This window comes from Calliopsis andreniformis, chromosome 1 (assembly GCF_051401765.1).
Source record: "Calliopsis andreniformis isolate RMS-2024a chromosome 1, iyCalAndr_principal, whole genome shotgun sequence".
Taxonomy (NCBI): domain Eukaryota; kingdom Metazoa; phylum Arthropoda; class Insecta; order Hymenoptera; family Andrenidae; genus Calliopsis; species Calliopsis andreniformis.
In genome coordinates this window covers 14,841,573-14,866,447 of record NC_135062.1, presented here as the reverse complement: position 1 = coordinate 14,866,447, position 24,875 = coordinate 14,841,573, and the positions used below count along the sequence as shown (strand labels likewise).

At 48.6% G+C, this 24,875-nt stretch overlaps 1 protein-coding gene across 2 annotated transcripts in view; it reads right to left on the bottom strand.

Moving 5' to 3' along the window:
- Ubx (ultrabithorax) overlaps window positions 1-24,875 on the bottom strand; it is a 111,932-nt gene that overhangs the window by 66,052 nt on the left and 21,005 nt on the right. Inside the window, exon 2 of one of the 2 annotated variants that reach the window (XM_076382121.1) lies at window positions 5,436-5,477. The exons of the other annotated variant lie outside the window; for it this stretch is intronic. Within the exon in view, the coding sequence (XP_076238236.1) occupies window positions 5,436-5,477 (42 nt within the window). The remainder of the gene's footprint in view (window positions 1-5,435; window positions 5,478-24,875) is intronic. 2 annotated transcript variants of the gene reach the window in all.

Here is a 24,875-nt window from a genome sequence, read left to right as displayed (position 1 = left end):
GCTAGCCACCCCGCACCTCCATTTAACTCTTTCGAGCGTCCACCCTTCGGCACCCTTCGCGCTGTTTGTCCCATGCAATATCTTTCTACTTGATCCTGTGTCTCCCCGCTAATTTTCTAACGCATTCCTGTTGGTCGTTACATCTGTGAAATGAGCCTATCGCTCAACTGAACGTCGCCGACAGGATTTATATTTTCTGGGTGACTTCGAGGTATACTTCCTCGATAGTAGAAAAAAGAATTTATGCTAACAGATCGGTCGCAAAAAATTCGAGAAAATTACGTCTAAGGTTGACAGAGAATTAGCATTGCAGAGAAAGGTTAAGGTGTAGTAGGTAGTTCCGGTCCTTCTCTGGTTTATACGATGTGGTTGTTACGGGTAATAAAACGGCATCACCGTGACCGTGCTTAAATGTCTGTGTACAAGAAGAAATTTAAGGGCCGTTTTCATACTTTCCTGCGTGTCGCGGACTCGTGAAAAGCAGCCACGAGGGAAAGTCAAACGCAAAGGTACAGCTATCATTAATTCGAAAAAACTAAAGCGTGTTTCCAAATTAAGGCGATAAAAATCTGGATGTTATCTCGCCATGAAATGAGGTTTTTATCTCGACAAGAACGCCTCGGACCGCAGTTCGAAATTTAGAAAGCGTCGGGTGAGCGGTAAAAAGATCCTATCCGAGTAGAAGAAAAACGTGAGGACCGATGGGTCCCAAACTTTCACCAGACGAAAAGCGTCGCCTGCTTTTTTCTCCCCCAAAAATAACAAAGTGCCGAGGGGGGCCCTATTAGGGGGAGAGGAAAACTTTCACCGAGGAAACTCAGTCTCTCGACTTTTTACAGGGCCCGTGTAAACTCACCCCTCCTTCAAGAAAAGGTACACAGAAAAGCAAATTCGGGGCAATAAAAAAGTAAAAGTTTGGGGCCTATTGTGAACCTTCGCGCCTCGGCATAAAACATCCCTCGACGGACAAGGAAGAAGTCTGACCCTGCAGCTCGAAACAGGATTCTGTTCTTTCCGGTCAAGGTTTTCGAATTCTGCACGTGCACTGTATGCCACGTTTCTGAGAGAAAACACAGTCTTAGTGACGTCGAATTTTTTAACACTGACACGATTATGAAAATCTTGTTATAGGATTAATATAACAGTACCTATTATACAAAAATGACAAGTGCCATCTACCTTATGATAAATTAATGTGTTATATAATATTTCATATTTACATTTAATTCTTGTTTCACTTGATACAAGAAATACATTATGTGGAATCTGTGTAGTGTTAGGAATCGTATTGTATAACGAGAACTATTAAGGGACAGTGCGTAAAAAATAAATTGCTTCTATTAATCTTGTCGAGAGTACTGATTGCATCTCCTATCGCGGATCGCCGAGGATCTTATTTGACTGGAGTCGCAGCATCCCCTGATTTTCCCGGGTTTTGTTCGGACTGCAGGGTGTGTGTCTCGCTCTGCGCCATGTAATAGGGAGAGCAAAACGGAGGATGCGACAATATCCGGCGCGCCGGCGTCCGACAACTGATAACGCCCAGGGATGTTTATGCACGTGTTCATAATATGTTTCGAGTTATGTTCAACCCTTTCGAAGCATCGAAGCCGCTGTGGAGCCACTTGAAACTGGAGGGCTACGAAATTGTTGGCTACGACTTATGAAATACACTTTACCATTATAGAGGGGTGTTCTAATATGAATAAAGATTCGCAAGATTAATCCGACGAAATCTTTCACGAGGTGACGCAGGAACCGTGGCGGTAATTCGAGGCAAATTTTATCGATGCCGAATGAATAAACCTATAAAAAGGGAAGTGCTTTCCCCGGCAGCTCAATGGCTTTCGTATCTATATGTAAATAAAGTAGAGCTAGCGCGCGAGAAGAAGAGAGAGGATGAGGCGGCGGTGGAGTGGGGAAAAGAAGAGGCGGCCATTTCTCTCCATGGAGCTGGTGTAATTTACGTGAGGACTGAAGATAGCGAAGAGACTTAATTCACGTTCCGCCCGACGAAAAAATAGGATAGAGAGCCACTACGGGAGGACGGGGACCAGCTCATTCGCTGCTCTTAATTCTCGTTACAGCGGGGATGCTGCTCTTATCCGTGGCCAATTACCTAAGCTTATTAACTATTCCGGATAAACGCGGTTCGTTTTCGGCGCGCACGAAATCCTCGCGAGACAGGAATGCCTCTTCCCTTCTGAAGACAGGATAAAAATACAGAGAAACGAATAGAACATACGGAGTCGCTCTTCCGGGTCAAACCGTGACATTCCGCAAGCAATTATCCCCGACAGGGAAAAGAATATTCCGCGCGAAGCTCGAGCTCCCCTCGGTGTCTCGGGTGCCATAATACACCTCCGTCGGGTGAAATAATAGTTCGGCCCCGGATGCCACACCCAGTATTGTGTACACTCGTACTTATACCTTCGCCTTATGCGCTTGCTTTGGCATTTTACGTAGGTATACGTAGCGATGATATACACGTTCTATCGCGCGGACACGCGCGACACACGGACGTCAGCTGCAAGTGTACGAAGAGGGACACGTAGGCACGGGAGAAGCCGTGGCTGGGTCTCCAAGATAGCGAGATACGAGTGTCGAGAGAAAGAGACTGCCGAGAGACGGGGAGAGAGGTAGAGAGAGAAGGAGAGAGAGAAGGAGAGAGAGAAGGAGAGAGGGACGAGGAAGGCGAGGGTAGCCGAGCTGGCGTGGGGTTGGTTTGGAAGAAAGGTGGGGTCGTGGAAGAACGAAAAGGGGGTTGGTGCGGGATGATGGCGGTGGTTGTACGTTCGTTCACGTTCGCTTCCACGTCCCTGCAGACGTGCCAGCCCCTGATCTACGATTCCCTCGCGCATAGCGGGCCGCATAACTCTCGTCTTATACCTCTCGGTGAGATCTGGACGATGATATTGCTTATCCGCGTGTTCGAACCGCGCGATCCGAAATTCCCTGCGAAACAAAAGGGGGGACGGCGTCGCAGGACAGCCGAAAGAGATTGCTCGCGCCTTGGGGGTGGCAAATCCGCCCGCTCATTCTGCCGGGATAAAATGTGCTCGCGTGAATTTCAAATGGAATAACGTTTGGGTCAATTTATAGTTAATAAATTTCGGGAAAAACTGGCGAATGGATCCTGCTCGAGAGGGTGCATGAAACTCGAGGCACCCTTTATCCAGGGGTACGCCTTTGATCGTGGAAGAAAGCCAATGGAGAAGCGATTTGAGGATCGGGGAAGCGATGAAATATATTCTGAAAATCATTCGAGTTGAGTGGAACGTCGGCTCGTTGACGAAACGTCCCCCGATCCACTTGCTCGAGTGTCTTCGTAGAAGAAAATACTTCGAGAGGAACAGAACTCTGGCGAAACACTAGGGCGATTAATACAGCGTGAATTATTGTGGAGGAGTGGCCCGAAAGAATAAGGAAAAGCCCGAAACGCATAAATTCTATTATGACCGTCCGGTGCAGTCTGAAGCATGGTATTACTAAACAACGTTGTCTCTGGCCGGAAGCTCCGAAAAGAATAGAACAGAAGCGGGAAAGAGAAAGAAGCTTTTCGGTGGGAGAGGCGTCGGGAAGAAAGGGGGTGGAGGAGAGCGTCCGCCCCTTTCCTTGCGCGGGGTTTCAGCTCGTGCAAGCGGTTAACGCAGCCATTTCACGCCTCGGGAAGCATCCAGTTTCCTCATCCGAATTCTAACCGAATTCACGGAAACCTCTCTCCACGGACAACCTACGAGGATTTCTATTTAGCAGAGAGCGGAAGATGGCGGAGACAATTGAGTGGGATCGGGGAGAAATTTCTCCTGGCTTTGCAGATTAATCCATTCTTTCTTACGACGTAAAGCATAAAATGTACATAGGTACGACAGAAGAACAATACAAAATTAACAAAAAAAGGTTCACTTGTTTTTCTCTTATAATCTTCAATTTGATCACCCTTGTCAAAGCAAAGACTAAAATATAGTTACTTGTAATGAAAAGTAGACAGTGAAAATAGCAAATAAGCTTAAAATTATTAAAACCTCTGTTTAAAATTGTAAAACCTCAAAATAGCTAGACATTTACTGAACAAAAAGTCAAGCCGATTAAGGGGGCGATTGAGAGACTTCTGTCATGCGCCTCCCTTCAGACAATTTTCTCACCCCCTCGTCCAATCATCCCCTTGCCCCTAACCATCCAGGAGTCTTTCTCCGAAACATCGATACTTTATCGAATTAAGCAACGATTAACGAAAACGAGCTCACATCTACGCGCATTTCGACACAGTGCAGGAGGATCGAACAGCATGAAATCCCGCGTCAGGGACGAGCAATCGAGGGAATAGCCATTGAATCCGCGCGTACATTGTGCCGATATCGCGACGTCTATTCCACGGAGAATTTCCATATAGGGCTCGACTTATGGCGGATGGTGGCCACACTAAACTGCACCGTCGAATTTTTGCGCGGGTGGTCCTCTGTCGGGGTTTACCTCGTAAATCCGCGCCCCCTGTTTTTCGTCGCGGAACGGCCTAAAGTGAGTATCGATCAGAAAGTCTGAGGGAATTACGGTCCATGAGCGATTCTCCATTGCCTATACCAAGTGGTTATATCTGCCATACGTCGTGTGCCATAGGAAAGGGGCGGCAACCGCAGCAGCACGACTGTCCTTCCTCTCACCCTCCTTCGTCGCCATCCCCGTACTCGGCTACCCCAATTTCACCCCCGAGAGCCAATATTTATTGATCACCCTCGAAGGCATCGTTCTGTATTCTCTCTGGTCCCTCCCGCCTCCATCCCTTTCTCTCTCCCGTCTCTACCACGTTACCCTTCCGACGCGAACTCGCTGCACGTTCTCTTCCAGCGAGCCCGAGCTGCTCCTCTTTCCCTTCCTTCGACCCAGAAAAAAAAAAAAGAAACAGACGGTCCTCCCGTCGCGCTGTCAAGGCCCGCAGCTGTTCTTCGCGATCTTCTTTCGCCACGGCCTGCGGGGGAAAGAGTTCGTCAGCCTGCTGGAAAGGGAGGCCAGCGAGCTGCTCTCGACGATGAAAATTCACCCCACGGCTCTCTTTATTCTTGGAAGGTCGCCTCCCGTGTCGTTGGAGAATGCCGCAGGACTGGGCCGAATTCGGGGAAATTCGAGGGGCACACCCGTAGCATCTGCGCGAGAGCACGCCTCGCCCCGTATAAATCTACCGTTGACACGCGCGATCCGAATTCGAACGGCCACGAAACTTCGGAATTCTGTTTGAACACCATCCCGCGGGTTCCGTGCTCGAGACCGAACCGCTTCATCGACTCGAGCCCTCGACGGGTCGTCCTTGGCGCCACGGTCTCGATCGGTGGCTCTAGAGACGATCGAGATCGGCCGTCCCGAGGTCGACCAGAGTCGGGGCTAGAGCTTTGCGAAACGCTAGGCAACCTTTAATCAAGTTTGAAGGAAGCACCACTCACCTTGCAACCATGTCCAATGCGGCTTAGCAATATCTTCCTTACCTGCGACAGAGAAAAGTTTGCATGAGGATCGGGGCTTTTCAACGATTTTGCGGGATCGGGAAACAACGTTCCAAACGGCCCGAATAAATCTTTTCAACGATCGAGTTCGACGGCCCAGGAGTGGCTGGGGTCGCGAGGGAGGAGTGGGAAGGTCGGGCAGCAGGCAGCGCGCACATATAATAAGAGACGTCAGGTTTTGAATTATTCGGCGAAAACTGATCACCGACTGCGTGAAACACCGTAAATCGTGAAAATGTTTAAGCAGCCTCGGGTGTAATGCGGGGGGCACGATCGATCGGGACACATTTTAAAACCGAGCCAATGAAAATAACTCGCCGGACCCGTCATAAATGAAGCCATAAATCGTACTTAGTCAGTTGGCCCAGCCGCGCGATATTTCGCCATCGGAAAACACAATTTTCTATCGGATAGTTCAATTTCTAGATCGAGGATTCATATTTAAAAATATTCGCGCCAATCGGACGGGATTAAACAATTAACGATCCCATCCGCCGCCCCTTCGCACCTCCTCGCCCTACTCTCTTCCTCTCGACCCCGCCAACCCCTTGTTTTTCATCTCGCTGGCCGTTCCACGCGTGATGAAACGTCGATCGATGAGCTACTGAACGCGTTTCGTACGCGCGCACGTCGAACCACCGGATTGTGTTCGTTAATATTCTATTAGACATCGACAAATGCGTATCGTGTTTCAACGACGCCCAGCGTTTAATCTCCTTGCCTCATTATGCATTCAATCTCTCGTGAATGGGAAAATGACGGGCGACAGTAGAGTTCAGTTGCATTTCGAATTTACCACGATGTAGAATCACATACTGGGGACCACTTTTTGAATGAATTCTCTAGGAAACAAACCTTAGGGCACCACTTAGACCTGATCAGTGAATTATTACAACTAAACAGACAAATGACTGATACAAGACACACTGAATCCATAAGTAGACAGAGTAAAATACGAAAAATCGACGACATTTGCCAGAGAAATTATATTATTAGATTCACCATAATCTAGTGAAAAGCCATAGAATATTTGTAACAGGGTTGAATGGAATGGCGATAATTCGCAAGAGATATCGACAGAATTTGCAAGCGACGACGAAAAGGATTAACTGAATTGTACGAAATGGGAAATTTCAATCGTCGGACGGCTCGCTTCAGACCGCGACAATTATGCGCGCGCCGTGCCGCGTCGATCCGCGCCGCGCCGCTTGTAACTCGCTGCAATAACAGAATAGTATAATCAATTTCAGCCCTGGGTGCTTCGAGTTACGCGCGTTTCAGTTACATCAATCATTAACTCGTTTATCGTGCGACCTGGCTAGTTAGTCACGATCGTAAAGCAACCTATTGAAAGTATAATGCAGCCGAGGAGAGGTCTGGTAGCCGAGGCTCGCGCGTATTAACCAGACAGAACCGTTTACGAAGTACAAACGTGCTGGCCGCGGTAATCTAGAATCTACGAACAACTTCTTTCCTGCCCTGACTCGCTCTGTCATCCATATTCCGGCTATTTGCGCACGTGCACGATCGCCGCCTCTATTTATGCGCTCCCCGTGCACGTGTGTGCGTGGCGTGTGCGCGCGTGAACGCGAGAGCGCGCCAGGGCAAACGCGCGCCGATGGTTACCTACTTAAGTCAGATATTATCGGCAGAGGAGGCAGTTCGATCGCGTGTACCGAAGCATGGTGCAGCGCTGATATAGAACTACTAAACAGGTCGTAGATCAGCTCGGTTAGTTATAACGTTGCCTCTGCTGCTCCCCATCCCGCCCCCGTACACGCTGAACCAATTCCCACCGGTGTTCTGGATCATTTGGCGGCCCGCGGCCGTGAGATGCGCGCATGCACCGACAACGATGCGCTATCGCGATCCTCTAACTCGCCGTTCAATGGCCTCTATGATTTTTAGAAAAACCACAGGGATTACTTGCCGCTTTTTTGCCAACGAACATACAACGTGATTGCCACAGATGGTTGGAAATACGGGGATCTGGGGTAGAAGTCCCTAGGCGGTGGACCTGATTTTTGGTTGGACTTGTGTGGCGCTGGGGATCCGTGTGGTTGGAAGGTTTCGTGTTGTTTGCTTTGCTGGAAATGGGAGTTATGATCTATTAGGGATATTTACTTTCAAGACACTGATCTAGGTAGGATGAAGAATTGCCTAGTGTCTAGTTAAAATCAGATAGTTTTACAGAAGATTCTAGATTTCACGAATATATTACGTCAAAAAATATTACAGAATCTCATATTTTACAGGTAGTAAAGTGTTAATAAAACAGATCACAAACCTCCAACTCCTAAATACCTAAGTCCCAGTCCTCAGGGTAGCTCCCTGGAACATGACTCAGTACACAGTCAAATCTCTAGAACCCTCTAAAATCCACTTGATTCCACTGAAAAGCAGAAAAGCCCAAAACACCACAAGTTCTCGAAAGCTTGAATCTCAACCACCTTCTCCGCCCTCGAAATCCTGCCCGCCCCATACCGAACGCCTCTACACGAGCACTCGACTTCCGGGTTCGCGTCGCGAGTCGTGGCTCCATCGCGGTTGTAAATCAAGAACGAAATCTCATATCCCTAGCCGAGGCTCCGTTCTTTCGCTCGTCTCGATCGCGGCCTACGCCGATGAATTGATAATTCAAAAGGGAACGGCGTTATTGGTTCTGGAGGGTCGCGCGTGGCCGGTGAAAATCTGCAGACCGGTGACTTACGACACATTGCCGGTGACTGGTTATTAGATTATTGGTCGTATCGACAGCTCGTGCGTTCGCCGTCGATATAGGGGCGGGGGGCGACGAGGGGCAGAGGCCAGAGGGGGTTGCTGGCCGAGGATGGTGCGTCGGCCGCTTGTGGGTCGCGTACGGACCGCGTACAAATGTAGACGGGTCCGTGGTGCATCCGGGGGACGGCGAGGTCTGCGGGGGGATGGCGGGGGGATGGCGGTGGGACAAAATGGGGAGAGCGTGATAACGATAACGTACGATCGGCATTAGCTGGCGGCTTGCTGCGGCTGATGGATGCGCTAATTATCAGCAAGCAGGAGTTACAGTGTTTCGCGTAGCCGTCCGTACGCGCGATGACTATGCGTTTCCGATAGAGAGCATCGTGAAAAAAGAGATTACGCGCCGCGGCGGAGGGGAAAAACAACGAAAAATCCGGATTCGCCGAGCCATTTCGACGAGCCCGCCGCCCGAAATTCGACCGATCCCATTTTCCTGCAGCTAGGGTTTTCAGTGCCCAGTTGCTAAATCCCGAGGCTACATGGATGAGACCTTATTGCATAATTCGCGAGTGCCAGCCCATTATCGCGGAAACACGGATCGACGGGGAATTTCCGAGGAAAAAAAGCGAGCGAACAAATTCCCTCGAATGGGGACCTTTCGTTCGACACCCCCTCCACGCGTCCACCAGTGAACCTCGTTGAAAGAACGAAGATAGGTAAGGGGCTGTTCGATGTTCTCTTATGGTCGATTTTGAAAGGCAGCAGGTCGTAGCTGCGTCCACGTACATTGCCAATACGTATCCGGAAACCGCAAGCTGCGGTCTAAGCCCTAGATGCATCTACCTAGCATAATCTACGGTAGCGAGCTGCGTGTATGCAGCAGGATCGGTCGAGATCCGGTGCCCCGTAATGAACATGGTGCTTGTTTATTTAATGGGAAATTCGGTGGCGCCATAAAGCTCGAAGAAGGGGGTGAAACCTATTAAATTTATGTTTTCGGTTTACCCGCTCTGACGGATCGCAATGCCCGCACGCGTCGACCTCTAGCGACCCCCTGTCGTGGTTCCACCACCCCTGCCCCCGCCTGCACCGCCATTTCTACCATCTACACCCTTCTACCCTGCTTTCCTCTGCCTCCCTCGCTCGTCGCCTCTCTCTCCCTCGGCCTCTACATTCCCAAGCGTTTCGGAGACCAGTGTGCGTGTGTTTGTGTTTACCCTATTGGTAGTCCAGTGTAATCCAAACGGAGATATATATTGGCAGAAGCTAGGGGGGTTCGGCCAGGGTTCCGTGGACCACGTTGCGGCGCCCATCGTGACGGACAGCGCCGCGTCAGCGCGTAAAGCATCATCGCGCTTCTGCGGCTTGCGACCGCTCGCACCGTACGTTTCGCTGGTCACAATAGGCCAAGGACCTAAAATCGAGCTCGACCCCGATCGCGTGTCCACTGTATGTTTGGAGTTAATCGAAAACTAGCTGATGATTTGCAAGAGTAATTTTAAAGAAAGCAGTTCGAAATAAACAAGATTACTACTCTGAAATTTGTCCTGTTTTTTGTTGATTTTTTCAGGGTTTCAATTGTGTTAAGGAAAGTTTAGAATTAAGCCTTCAGAAGACAACGCAAAGAAGTTTCCAAAGAAAAAAATTGCCCCTTCTCGAGGTTGTTATCACAGCGTCTTGCCACGACTGGTATGTCTGTAGGTTTGGAGAAGCTTCTCTTTCAAGTGGCAGCAGCCTAAGGCCTGCTAGCCTCCCTTCGAAGAATCTGGCGCAGGAAAAACGAGCATCCCGCAACTTTATCCCTTTTGAATCCCTCTAATTACCAAATTTTCCTCGCCCTTAATTTAGTGTTATAATTGCTTCCTACCCCCCGTTAAGGGGTTGGCTGCTGGTGCTTCAGTTCCCATGATACTGCCACCCTTTGCGCCATTCCTTATATCCGTTCCCTTCTACGAAATATCCTTACATACCAGCCGCCCTTCTTCAGGAGCTTGCGACCCTCTGTCTTTTATCAAGGCCTTTCCAAATAGGCCAATAAATTTGTACTCGATACGCATTTAAACGACTCGAGAACATCCATTGATCGCCTGCTCGTTACCGATCACGATAATAGGCCATCAACGAGCGACTCGAAAGCGTGAAGCTAGAATTAAACGCGACGGAATGCGTCTGTACTTTATATTCTAATATTTTATGCAGCGTTGAAGGGAAAACCACGAGAAACTTTACAAAATTTAATCCAATTTACTGGGAATAAAATGAGTTTCAGAATATTATAATATTCTGCATTAAAATGGGAAGTAAAAATTTAATTACAATTAAAGTTAAAGCCGCTGTTTGTGAAATAAAATTCTGAATCAGTAACCACATATCGTTCATTTCCTGCAATAACGATAGAACTCCAAATTTTGCAGTTTTTGAATTATTAATATAAAAATACTTGCCCCTGCACTGGCTGATAGTTATTATTCCGTTGCAGCGAACGAACAGAATACAGATTTGTTCGTTTCTGTGACGATAGAGCGAGATTGACACGCGTCCGTGATCGTTCCGCAAGTTTCTAATTATAATTTCAGGTGTAGGTCGAAGGCATACTCAGCGCGAGGTATATGCGAATTGACGTTGCACGTGCAGCGCGTGCCAGTCTGTTTGCCACGCAGTCACGTACCCAACGTTTATGTTTGCGCAATACGAGGCGAGGTGTACGCTCGAGAATGTAACTTCGAATGGGTTTTTATATCACCAAGAGTAGAGAGCGCTAATAAAGCAATAATTTCAGTTTATAAAGCGCGCGATTCCTCGACGACAAAACGACGTGAAGGGGAAAGCTACAAGGCAGAAACAACTTCGCCCCTGACACGACATCTAGTACGACAAGACCGTAACAATAGGACCATCTCCAAGAGTCGACCACCCCAAGTCTAATACTCGAAAATGGCTGCTGCCTACAGCCACTAAAGTTTCCTCCTCGCTGAGCATTCAGAAAGAACGTTGACAGAACGCATCGAGAGACAATAAGTCGGGACAGGAGAAAACGGTATGAGACATAAAAGCATCTGACGTCGCTAAGTGCGGCCAGAGTCAATATAATTTTGGCACGACGCTCGGATCCCGCCGAACATACATTTAGGCACATCCGGGGGCCATATACGCTGTCTGGAGGAACTGCTGGAAACGGCATTCGACGTAATAACGAGCGATGGATCGAGTGTGCTATGCGTACCCCTAGACGGCCCTTCCAGTATATAAAAGTCGGTTTACTTTGGGCTACATGGCAGCTTAGGTGCACCTAACTTCGCGACCCACGGCACATATCGCGAGAGAGTCCCCCCTTCAGCTTCCCCTCTACGTTCGTGGACTCACCCACCGCCAATGGATCGACCGACGCCGTGGCGTTTCTTTTGCTCGGTGGCTCGTATATATCCAGCGCGGGCCACGGGGCAAGGCGAGCCGAGTCTATGGTCCAATGGCTGAAACTTCCACCTAGGGTCTAGGCAAAAATGTATCCGGAGTCGCCGCGCCACGCCGGGACGTAGTTATTCGCTGCTGTAACGACCGCGCCGCGAGATAACTTGTCCGGCGGTGAAATGGTCCACAAATAAACGACCGATAAATCACTGGCCTGAAGGAAAAGTTGCAATGACAACGGGAACAACTCTGGGAGATATTTTGTTGGCCACGGGGGAACGTGCTACGTCGATACTGTACTCGTTGTAGGACCTCTGATGAAAGTAAAGCGGGAGAGATTTTCTGGAGACAAGGTACTTCGTCTGAACCTGGCGAAGATGTGAGTGATCTTTTTGTGAGATGTGGTATTTAAGGCACCTTGAATTTTTAGTTGAAAATCTATTTTACCTGTGTGGGTATTACGAGGGGAAAATCTATAATCTACTAAGTATCTATATTTTCTACTGTTTTTTCTCTACTCCATAAAAAATGAATAAAGTGTCAATGAAGATCCACAGATGCTTCTGGAATTTTAGTTAAGCAGCAGTTGCAATCCTTGAACAAGAATTGAAAGAAGCGTCGCGTATAATGCAGCGCAGCGTGAAGGGAGAAAAAGCGTCGGAAAGAAAAAAGGTTCGCGACAGTGGGAAGTTTCCCCGCGCAATGTTTTATTTGGCCCTGTGCAAGCAGTGAAAGAGTTAGAGCTCGCATTCACCAACACTGGGCGAAGATACAGCGAAGTAAGTGGCGGGCGTTAGACTCGCGCGGGGGTGTATAAAGGGCTCTGCCCAGTCACCGCAAACTCCTATTCCCTCCACCCACCCCATCGCGCCCCTTCCTTTTCCGCATACCGACTAGGAAAGGGTTCGTAAAAGTTGGGGACGCTCGGGATTATTTACGCGTCACCGTAAACTGTACGCGTCTTCTTGCTTACCCTAGGATACACTGCCGAGCTACCACTGCTAGATGCAACCCCCTTTTCTTCGGCACGCCGTTCACCCCCGGGGAGACGGAGATTATTACGCCACTATCAAATGGCGGTGCTTCCCTCGCCGTGACGTTCCTACACTGTCGCCTCAGAACTATCGTTTTTATCGATATATTTACGTTCTTAGACGGCGAAATATTCGCGAGTCTCTTTTTGGTTTCAGACGATGGTAGTATTCGTTAGAAGCTCGCGACTTGGGGTCTATTGTAAACTTGAGAATACACGAAACTCGTTTGCATTTACTTTTTCGAGGGCTAGGTAAAATGGAAGAATAGTTCCAAGGAGATTTGTATCGAGCTCTCGTCGAGATGACACTCTGAGAGTCTTCTGAAAGTGAGTAGTTTATCTTAGAATAACTGCCTCCTTCTTCACCCTTTACAAAGACACATTGCCGAGGAAATTGAACAATTAAGGGGGACGTATTTTTTCGAGAGACGTCAAACGCAGTTTCGCTAAATTTACTCGGGCCAGCGCACGAAACAATGTGACCATTTGGTAGGATAATTACGGAGGAACCCCAGCGTTCCGATGGAAAGGGGTGTGTATCCAGGTTCCAGGGTAATCCGAAGGAACGGCTGTATCTTAAAGCGGGGAAGATGTTCAGAATTTACGGTGCATAAATATCCAGCGTCCCTTACTTTTGGAAATCCTTCCAAGGGCGGGGGTTAAAAATATGGACATACATAGAGAGAGAATGGCTCGCGACGCGTGCTGTCGCATTCGGAATAAGTAACGATGCACGTAGAACCACGGTGCGTCCACCACGTTCGCCTGTGAAATACGTAGAAAATAGACAAAACACCGTCTATAAATACGAACAGCTGGAATAGACTGACCGTGCAACGCGAGCGCGATGAAATTCAGCAGACGTGAGTTAAATACGGGCCGATTCAAAAATATACTGATGTATCTCGGTGGCCCGATAGATTCGAGGCAAGGGTTCAACGAGTTAGTAAACACGCGTTCCTCGCGTGGAGCTCGAGAGCGGGGATGACGAATCATCGTCATTTTAGAAGTCACGGAGCGCCCTTGAAATAACCCTGAGGTAGTTCATGGTTACACTAACAGAGCGATTCGTCGTAAATCGAGTAAGAAAAAATGTTGAAAAAATACATCAGAGTAATTTCAATTGACCCAGAGGTTCCGTAGTTTTCGAAGCTATCTCTAGTTCGTTTCTATACTAGCCAGACGCTTTCTCGTTCGTTCGATGGAATTCGATGGCGCGTCAAGAGAGAAAGCACCGAGCGTTCGGAGCGATAGGTATCGAAAGTTCCGGAGTATCGAAAGCGACGATCTTAAAAATAAAGCCACGCTATTTCCGATAGTGTCGGGTCCCATAGCAGATTGTGTTTCGATCAAACGACAACGGTGCGGAAACATCGTGGCGCTGGGCTCTGATCCTGCCGAATTTAGGAAGCTTTCCCAGCGTTTCGCGAGCTCTGTCTGAACAGGAGTCCGTTCGTCAGCGTCCTCTCTTAAAACTACACGACACGGATCTATATCGGGTCTATAGCACTGGGAGAATAGTTCTTCGAACCAGGGGAAAACGTGAAGCTCGTTCATTCGTGCATCTAAAGGGAGGGTTTAATTCCCTTGAAGCATTGTCCACGTTAGCTACCATTACACTCGCATGACCGTGCAATTCGCAATGTAAATGCTGGTTAGTTAGCGTGTTCGTAAAGCAACCGAAGGTGGGCAATGGGACTAGATAACGAACCTCCCAAGCGAGTGATCATCTCAATTAACCTTCGATAACCCCGCGGCTATCGCTTTTTACGTACCGATCATCTTTCTCCTCCACACAGGCTAGATTATTAATTCCCTGTCGTCTCGTGTTCGGGTCTACCGAATTACTTTACCCTAACCAACGATTTCGTCGGTAGTTCGACTCGCGCTATTTGCACTCCTCGCTAAATAGCCTCGCGAAAGTTGAATACCGATAACAGCCTCCGAGTATCCAAGAAACGTGAGATTCTACTTGTATACCTACAACTCTGGAATAGTATTCGTAAGCATCGAGTGAGCGACCTTGTCGATCGACAGAGTCGCCCAAGAGTGCTTCATCCCCTAGAAGCTACATACACTCGACTGTCGAATCGACATCCAATCAGGATGGAGCAAACTCGAGGGTGGACCTCGTAACTCGCGGCTTATGAATGAAGAGTATACCTGAAGGAGTGGATCGACGAGGCGGCGACGTCGAGGATGATGCCGTGGATGGCCGCTTAACGAACGTGCTCGGTAATCGTTGCGGAGAGCCGGCATGACGACCGTTGAACCTTACTAATGGAACGCTCGCGCGATAGTCGATCACCACCACTTAACATGTACGGGTATAAATCTCGCGTGTCGGGCCGAGTCGATTCGAGCGGAGCCGAGTCGAGGCGAAACAAGCCACCTAACGAAGCGGCCGTGTCGATTCCTCGCGTGGCGAGCCGCGACTACCTCTCCTCTCTTCTCTCTCGCCTCTCGAATTCCAACGGTTCCCAGTTCCGTCCCGTGCGCTACGTTTTGATCGTCCTACCTAGCCTGGATATCATCTTTTCACAGGGGGGACCAGGGCTCCTTAGCCGAGGAGCCATGCTGCCTTTGGCTATGGCCGCAAGGGTGTTTCCCACGGACGAACGACCTGCCCCCCGGCTCCCAAATTTTTCTACCACTCACTACCACGCGACCCCTTCGCCTGGCGACCATAATGGCCCGACCCGATCCCTACTTTCTTCTCTAGCTGACGGGACCTCTGCCAGCTGCTTCGCTGGGTCCCCGCAGCGTCTCACCTTTCGACCAACGCTGAGCTTCTTTTCGGTGTCTAAGGAAAATGGAGGGGGTATCGTTTGTGGGGGAACCTAGAGCAGGTTTTCTAGAGAAGATATAGAGGAAATTTGAGAGAGATGTGAATTGTCTTAATATTGTATTTACTGTAGATAATTTTTATTGTGAATTTTTACTATATTTCCATGGGATTGATGATCATAAATCGTGAATGCTTCCCCAGAGTAACGATATTTTTTGTCGCGACAGCCATTTCCCAAAAAATGTCCAGGGGAAACATCCCTCTATTGTACAATGTCAGCTGATGCACAGTTTTGTTTATCTGCGGCTCCAATCCGTCAGTGCACAATAACAAAGCGATAAGATCAGTAAACTCGTCTAACACGCGTTGTTGTTCAAAGTGTCATTTTAATGAGAGTCATAAAAAAGGGTACAGCGCCCGAAAGGTTCGCCTTTGTTTCCGAACATGAAAATGCGAAAAAGGAAAGAGCGACCGCGAATCGAATAATTGCGCCCGGATTAATTTCACGACAGCGAAAAGTGCATCGAACGAGTAGCGTAACGTAGCCGCGAATTTGTTACGCGCGCGTTTCGCATCGAGCCCATTAAATCTTCCGGCGGACGCCGCGCAAAAATGAAAATTAAGCGATCCTCGATTGTTCGCCTGGCCCGCGTAGTCGTCGCGCACCGCGCGACCTTTCCTTCCTTTTTTACGCTCTTTGTTCCTGACGAGCAAACACCGGCTGTTATCGATGCGAGCTGCATTACCGACAGAGTGTGTCGGGACACTGGATGGTTCCGTGATGGTACGCGACGCGCCAGAGCGATGGCGTTCGCGTGTTCACGCCACACCCGAGCCGCTTCGGTGCTTTCGATGCGCTCGTCGAGGGCCCTTCACGGTTGACAACCAGTAGCCACGTGCCACTGATTCCTCGGGTAGGGTTAGACTGTTAGGCTCATTTACCTAACTCTATACCCGCTGGGAAAATTGATGGCCAATGAAAGGATAATGAACGCTTAATCTGTGGAGTATATTTTGGAGACAAAAAATCAGGGGTTCAGAGGTTTAAGGATTTAAGTACAGCTCACAAAATGGAGCAATATAGCTCGCTCTGGGTAAATTATTTAATTCTGAGACTCAAAATTCAGAAATTATTTCAATTTCCAAAATCTAGTAGATACCGAATCTCATAACTTAGAATTGTCAAAATTTCCGTGAATCTTATTAAAGCTTCGTTTATTAGTAACTGATAAAAAGACATCCATCACAGAGTTATGTCTACTAGGGATGCTTAATGTTCACGAAGGGCTAACAGAAGGCAGGTTCAGAAGAAGAGAATGGCCCATAGACACCTCGTTCTCTTTAACGAAGCCAGCGACAGAGATTCGGCGAATGTCTTCCGGTCGTTGATTACACGGGTCGATGGGGTCGCGGGCGGTAACGGATGTTGTTACGGGCGTTTTGAAGCCCGTAGAAGTGTCCTGTCCGATAACAAACTGCTCCTCCCTCGCTGGTGGGCCACCACCTTGCGACGAAATTAGGCTGTCCGTTAAATGTAATATTATTTTTAGTCGGCCGCCCTTCCCTGTTCACCGGCGGCAGTAACCATAACTTTTCGCGGGCCCGCGTGGCGTGACGCCGGCTATCCGCTCGGCCAGACCGCTCACGCATACCAAACTCCATATCCACCACGCTAATTCTCTCCTCTATCCACCCACATTCACGCTCTCGCCGCCACCCCCGCTCACTCGACCGTTTCTTCGGGGCCGACAGCCCCTCCACCGATTCCTCTTTCGACCGCTCCGACACTCTCTCGAATCTATCGCCACGACCCTCGAGACGGTCCGAGAGGAACCGCTGCTGCCGGCGTCCTCTCGCCTTCGTCGGCGAACCGACCTTCAAGGTTGAATCGAAATTCTAGAAGACTATTTTCGATCGACGATCCTCAAGGTCCTCGCCCTCGATCCTGACCTTACTCACGTTTAACTACCGGTTGGGATAATACCTCTTTCGATCTCATTTGCTCCGAGGTTGGAGGTTGTTGAAAGGCTCTCGATGTAGCTCGCGTTTAATTGGGAGTTATCGATACTGTGCTGTAGTGCAGATGCACCTTTAAGAGCGATAGAAATGGACACGGATGGGATAGAAAAGGAAAAGAAAATGTCCTGTTACACGAATGTGGGGGGTCTTAGATTACTTGACAATTATAAAAAGGGGTGCGACATGAAAAGTTGAGACCCTAGTTTAGTGAGCAGCTCCTATAGCGAAGGTCTACTTTGGGAAGGTTAAATTTGAAGTCCTGACAGTTTTCGACTCTGAAGTCGTCGACGTCTTCGGGAAGACCGAGTCGAACAGGAGGCCAACAGGGACTTCGCGAGAGTTCGTGAGAAAGCGAGGAAGACACGATCTCGTGGTGTTGGTTGGGTCGAAGGCGGCTCGGGTCAGCGATCCTGCTCCCCAGTCCTTGACCTTCCGCGGGCTTTATGGAATATCAAGCCCGCGAATCATTTCACCGGCTTCCACTCCGCCTCTCCTGGCATTCTCTGTCGCGCAATTAACGTACGCGCGCTCGTTTCGAAGGGACCCCGTCGCTGCGATAAATTGCACGCTCTGCCAGGCTCCGGGGAGGTTTAAAAACATTCACGCCCTCGTCAGAATATGTGTCGCTATGATTCGAGATTATGAGGCTGAAACGCTGTTCAGTCCAAGGGGAGATCGGGTCAATTAATTGGGTGTTCGACATAACTCGACGCATGTCCAGCACTGGTAAATGTAATAGAATAATAACAAGTTGTTCCGCTGATTCGTCGCGTGACACAGAGCATTATCGTGTCGAGAGTGTAATCTACGGAAACAATATTTAAATAGAATAACTTTAATTGCGCGACTCTCGACTATTTCAATGAACAAAGCAACTAAGAGAATGCCTCAAACTTAATCCTAAGAATACAGAGGCCTCAGCAGTCACACGAAAATCTAAGGGTGAAGTTCATCAAGCCTACACACGTACCTACTCATCTTAAAAATTAGATGTCAAACTTAAATGTGTGTAAGACAGTACCTGAATAATTTTACAAGAATTTTTCACCCCATAGAAATAGAAACGATTAGAATAGAATTTCTAATCGAGGGCTCGAGGAAACCTTCCCTCAGTATTCCTAGGGTTAAAGCAGCAAGGCAGTATCTCAACGACGCTAATCTTCAACCCAGCGTATTTCTACATCGCATGGAAAATGTTGCGCAAAACACGAGCAACCACTGCAACCCGTAGGAAGAATCCTCCAGGGGGCGCGACAATTAAAGTGATTCACGGTAACAGAGACATTTTTCAGTTGCCCGTAAAAGTTTACACCTGCGCGTGGAGAGATCCGGAGCGGCGGGGGCCGTGTGGTATCGGTCCCATTAATCCTGGGATCGATTAACGGCGTTTCGTCGGGAATCGACGCTGACCCGAGGGTAAACAACGCGTCGCGGCCGTCCCGACGACATCGTAGGTAATAACTTGCCATTACCGGGACACGATAGGCGGCCGAGAAAAAGAAGGACGCGATGTAGCCCGGTTGTACCTGGAGAATCACTTCTCGCCACGACCAACAAGGAGAACCAGACGTGGCGAGGGGGACGGAGGGGAGAGGTACGCGTCGAAGGCGGCCCTATGGACGGCTCGCAAATCATCCGGATGCATCATACCGCAATTACACGGCGAGAGTTCATTTAAATGCAATAAATAATGCGCCACTCATTGTATCGTGGCTGGCGCGCCAACCACGAGGTTCGAACTGGGTTCCCTCGGAAGAATATTGCTGAGGGTTACGTTTTAGAATGGTACCAACTTCGCCGCGATCAGAGGATGTATACATAGTGCTGATAGTGGTAGATAGGCAAAAATATAGTGAAGATGATAACATTTGGCTGACTAGAAAAATTGTATCTAATACTAGATACTATTTCTATTCCTTCACCAATGAGATATTTAAGATTTTACAACTCATACGATTCAATAAGAGCCAAAATAATACAAAATCAATTTTTTTTAAAAATAAAGTTACCCACTTTTCTAATAAGCAACTCCTGTTGTTTGAACTCCCCTCTGAAAGGAATCGATGTCCCACCATCGAAACGCAGTTCCTCACCCTCGACGAAGGTGTGTCCACATTATCGCCCACACGTCCCTAACAAGCATTCCCTAATCAAAGAAACACGGGAACGACATGAAACATTAACAGCACCGCGAACAATGGGTTAAGGTAGAAGAGGAACCCGCGTGCTAGACGAATCGTGCGTTACGGCGATAGTTTGTCCCCCGTATTTATCGTTCTAAATCTCGACTCGCTTAATGTGCCCATAAATCGAGTGGCCACGGCCCCAGCGTCCCGTCAAAAAAGAAAACGTCCGTCCTGGTGAAATATTACGAAGTTGAAGTTCGGGCTGCCTGGCTGCGCCGTGTGTAATGCCATCGGTGGGTATTTCGACGTGGAATTCGCGCATACCTCGCGAACGGTTAAGACGAGCGTAAAACTGGCAGCGTGCACGGGGCATGTCTCTTCGCCAGCGGTCCGAGAGATCCGGTTGACGTCGGAGGACAGAGAGAAGCGTGGCAGGCAGGGCCTTTGATGTCACGACATATCAGCCCGGTCGATCGGCCGACGCACCCTTATAAACAAGGGTTACTCGAAAGAAATCGCAATAATTTATACCCTAAGGGCTCGGGCGGCGATCGCGTGTCGCTCGGTTACTATTACTGCCTACCGACCCGGTACGCTCCACCTATGCATACTACACACGTGTTCGTGCCCTGTCACGTGACCCCAGCATTTTCGTTCCACGCGAGAACACTGGCCTGTGCCTTCTCTTACGTCGCTTTTGAGGAGTCAATCGGGTGCAACTATGCGGCTGCCGCGACTGTTTCCTGCGTCGACAGGTGCTGGCAATAAGTTTCGCGGCTCCTTTAACCCTTGCGTAGATAATTAAAATATTCATAGGTGTCCTAGAAGTAGAGTAGGACCTGAATTATCTGCAGTACCTACGGCGAGATTCGAACTTGAATTATCTTGTTGAAAGGTAGCTTTATTTCTTCAGTAAACTATAATTAGGTAACTGTTTAAATTTTAATCGGTGTTCTACTGTATTACTACTGTTATTATACTTAGTATATTATTATCAGCGCAAATTATAGAAATTTTGAATAGGTACTCGAAGTTTAGTTGGTTGAGGTTCTATTGTACATGCAGTTTTCTGTTTTTCATGTTTGAACACAGAATTCTAGGTGTATCGCCAGGTTGAATGCGTAATAACGAACGTGTTAAAAGATATAAACGTACGAGTTTATACGCGTGAAGCAACAACGCGCGAAGCTCTCACGTATCCTTCCCCGCCCATTCCACTACCCTTTCGTTAAAGCCACGCCGTTCTCTGCTCAGCGTTCTTAAAAATGAGCTAATAAATGTTAATCGAAAAGCGGCATTAATTACGAGCATCCGAGGTTTCGCGAAATACGATCGACACCGTGATACGGGCTGAAACTGTCCAGTAATTAGTGAAATCTCGCGATCGTATAGCAATAAATATTCCGGTCACGTGATCTATCCGAGGAGGAGCAGCCAGGTTCGGTAGCCGCTGAGTAAACATTAGGATGTTAATGTTATGCGAGCCGAGCTCGTGCAACGTAAGGCAAAAGTCTCTGAATTTATCCGCTGCCTACCGCGTCGAGGTGGAGCGACGCGGGTAAATTAAACACGGGAGAGGATCGCCGCGGTGGTATTGTAGATCAAGATAACCGGAAGAAACTCTTCCGCGCGTGTTTCTTTCTGTTTTTTCTCCTCTTATCGCTGACATGTTTCGATACGCCGGCCAGCGTGCAGAATTCCACCTTTATCCACGATTTTTCGATTATAATTACCCTCGGCGTTGTTAAGCTGCGCATTGCTTGTAAAGAAAGTAACTAAATATGTGTAATTGAAATCCCCTGCTTCGTGGAGCATGCAGGAAATCAAAAATGGATACCTCACCGAGCTCTTAATGCAAATGTGTTATTAGTAACGCTGAGAATGATTCATTATTAAGGTAGGTAATATTTTGGTCTCCTTTCAACAACGGTGCTGTTATCGATGCTTGCAAAGCCGTTCACTGTTCCTGCCGATTGTATCTTAAATCCAAAGCAACCGGAAGTGCCGGAAACTCTGTTGGTTTCTTGGACGAATGACATCTTTACGTCAACCAAATAAGCTCTGAATTATGATGAAATTGGAATAATTCCAACTCTTCTGGAAGGCGTCCAAACCCCCTCTGATCGCGCGAGGATAACCCCGAAGTGGTCGTTACGGGTCCAAAATAAGAGGTGCAACGTTTTAGAGAGAAAAAAAGGGATATTGTTGCCCAGGAAACTGTAAGCCTTATCGCTGCAGTGAAAGAAATCAGGAAAGGGAATCGTGACAAGTGTCTGCTTTAGAAAATATTTTGCTCGATCGAAAATCTGCAACAGGAAAATTGAACTTAAATTTCCCAAAACAGACGCGTAATCCATCACACTTCCACGATCGATGGCAAAATATACGGACACAGGTCTCAGGAATCGACGAGAAGTTTCGACGATATAGAAAGGACCGAAAACACCTAAGCGGCCGATGAAAGACGAATGGCAGCCACGCTAAAGCCCCATGGGTGCCGCGCTAGCCATGCGGTTCAGGGTGGTCCGACAACTTTCCGTTGCAGGAATGCAACGACGTAACAGAAATCGTCCCTCTAGTCTTCCCTCTATTTTTTTCTCTCCCTTTTCCCATTTCTTTTTTATCTTGCCCCCGCGCGAGTCCTTTTATTTTTATTATTATTATTATCGTTATTATTTTTGGACGGCTGCGGCCTGCCGATCTTATAAGCCTGGGTGGAAGGTGGAGTCCGGCGATGTTGGATAGCGGAGAGAAAGCGAGACAGACAGAGAGGGAGAGAGAGAAAGAGCGGAAAGAAGGGCGACTCGGAGCCAAAGTGGTCGAGGAGGCGGAAGGGGGAAGGAAGAGAAGGATATATGCGTGTATCGCCATGCATCATCCTTCGTTCGTTCGAGAAACCAAAGGCCACCGCGGGGTGCGTTACCTTAGCTGCTTTGCCTATGGGTGCTTCGAAACGCCAGCTCTTCCATTCTCTAACGGAGGATGCCCGAATACCTTTCAACGGAGTACGAATGGTGCTCCCTCGCGACCTCGATGCAGCGGCAACAAATACCCCCCTTGAATCGATCACGAAGAGATCGTGTTTGAATAATTCAGCTTTTCAGATCAGACCAATCTTCCCTTATTCGAGCGTAATCAATCGGTACGATTCCCTGAAAAACTCTGTATCCAGCTGATCGAGGTACGCTTCGTCCAGCGGCCGGATGCCTTAAACTCGATTCAATTAAGGACAGAAGAAGGCCAGCGTCAGGAGCACTGACAATATATCGTACGGCTCGATACGATCCTCGGAACGTTTTACACGAGTTCCTTCCGGCTGCACGCGGTCGCGCAGCGTCTCGTTCTGGCTATCGAAACCGTGTGGCGAGCCTATACTCGGAATACGAATATAATGCGGGGCCAACTATAGGGGGTTTGCGAGTTCGCAGCGTGGTACCATCGGAGCACGGGTAATGAGACGGCCCCCGACCAAGAGCGCTTGATATGCCCGAGCTCTCTCCACCTATACTCCACCTTTTACCGTAGAACTCTCTCCGCTGCCCTATACGTCGACCAACTAACAAACCCGAGCCGACCTCCGCGATGCTCTCCCGCTTATCGATGCTGCTCCGTCAGAGAGAAAGAGAGGGCAAGAGGGAGGCACGGTGGGAAAGGGGGCGAGGAGACGCGAGGAGACGCGAGGAGACTCGAGGGGGCCCTCTGTAATTGCGCCACGGCCAGCAACAAATTATGTAATTGTGCACGCGCTTTTCGCGATATTTATGCGCTATGTAAATTACGCGCGAACCCGACCACTTTCGACGGCTACGAGGGAAATTATTGTGTTAAGTGACGAGCGTCGAGACGAGTACGCAAATTGCCCCATGCCTTGCTTCCATTTCGTGGAGGTCTTTAGGGAACGTATTAATCATTTCACGGGTTAGCTTGGATGCAACACGAGCATCGTGGCTCGTACCAACCGCTGATTGGTTATTGAAATACAGCCAAAATGCACGGTGATCGCGCGATAATTATAAGTGAGATATTAACGAGGCTATAATCGGGGAAACTTCGGTCCACGGGATCGGGGGCTCGCGAGGCACAAAATTCTCGGTCGGATCGTAAACGGCGGTAACTCGACCGCGGTAAAATTCGAGGCGAAACGGCATTTTGGTGGCTTTTAAATCACGCAACCGCTTTCCGTGACTGGCCAGCATATTTCCTCGAAACTGGCGATTTTTTGCACGGCCGTTAGCGAATTTTCATAAATTATCTCCCGCGATAAGATGCATCTATCCGCGCTGAATGCAAGTTGAAAATTAACGTAAGCTAGGTGCTAACGGAAACGGAGATCGGTGGCTCGGGTAAGAGAGAAGGATAGAGGGGAAGGGAAGGCGAAATTGCTCGTGCCTCGTCTTCATAAATATTTGATCATCGACAACCGCTTCCCGTTCCCACCCGCTCTCGCCATAAATTACGCTAGGTAAAGACGGGCGATCGCGCGAGGCGAGGTGTGAAGGAAAGCGACAAAATAACCAGCGCAAAACGCCGCCGATTTTCCGAAACGTGGAATCATCGCAAGGTTGCGTCGCCCGATAATACGACGGTTGTTCCATCGAGCTGTTGCACTATAATCATTAAACGATGACCAACTGAATTAAATTATCCGTAATCGATGGTCGATCGGGCCCGATCGGTGGCTCGGCATCGGCGAACGTGACCTCGTATGTAAGACCAGGGACTACCTGTACACCTCAGTGGGTCTCAATCTCGATACTGCCATTGATCACGAACGCCGGGAGACGAAGGAAAGAAAACTCGAATTCCCTAGCCCCTTCGCTCGATCACGCCAGCCGACGAAGCCCCCGGCGGCGAGTCGAGCGAAACTGGAACGGTTTATGGACATTTCTGCTCGTCGTAACGAACAGGGATCGAGCGTTACGAAGATTTGTCGATAAAAGGAACGCAGCGCTCGCCAAACCTCGCGACGAGAGTACCGAGGGATATTGCTTGGCTGGGCACGTCTGGAAAACCGCAGATCGTGTAGTAATTTGAGCCGCATTTAATCGCAAAAATTATTACCATCCAAGTGCTCGGGGTAATAGCGCAGACTGTACAAACCTTTGTTCTTTCAAGCGGTCAAATTGAAGTTCAGGATTGAGGATTGGAGTAGCAATCGTTATATCATTATAGAAAAAGAAAGGCTCGAAAGGTAGGCGATATGAAGAACTGTACCTACGTATCTAACAAGTCCAGAACCAACATTTTGGGATGGGTATTTCATTCCAATGTGTAATTCAATGCTT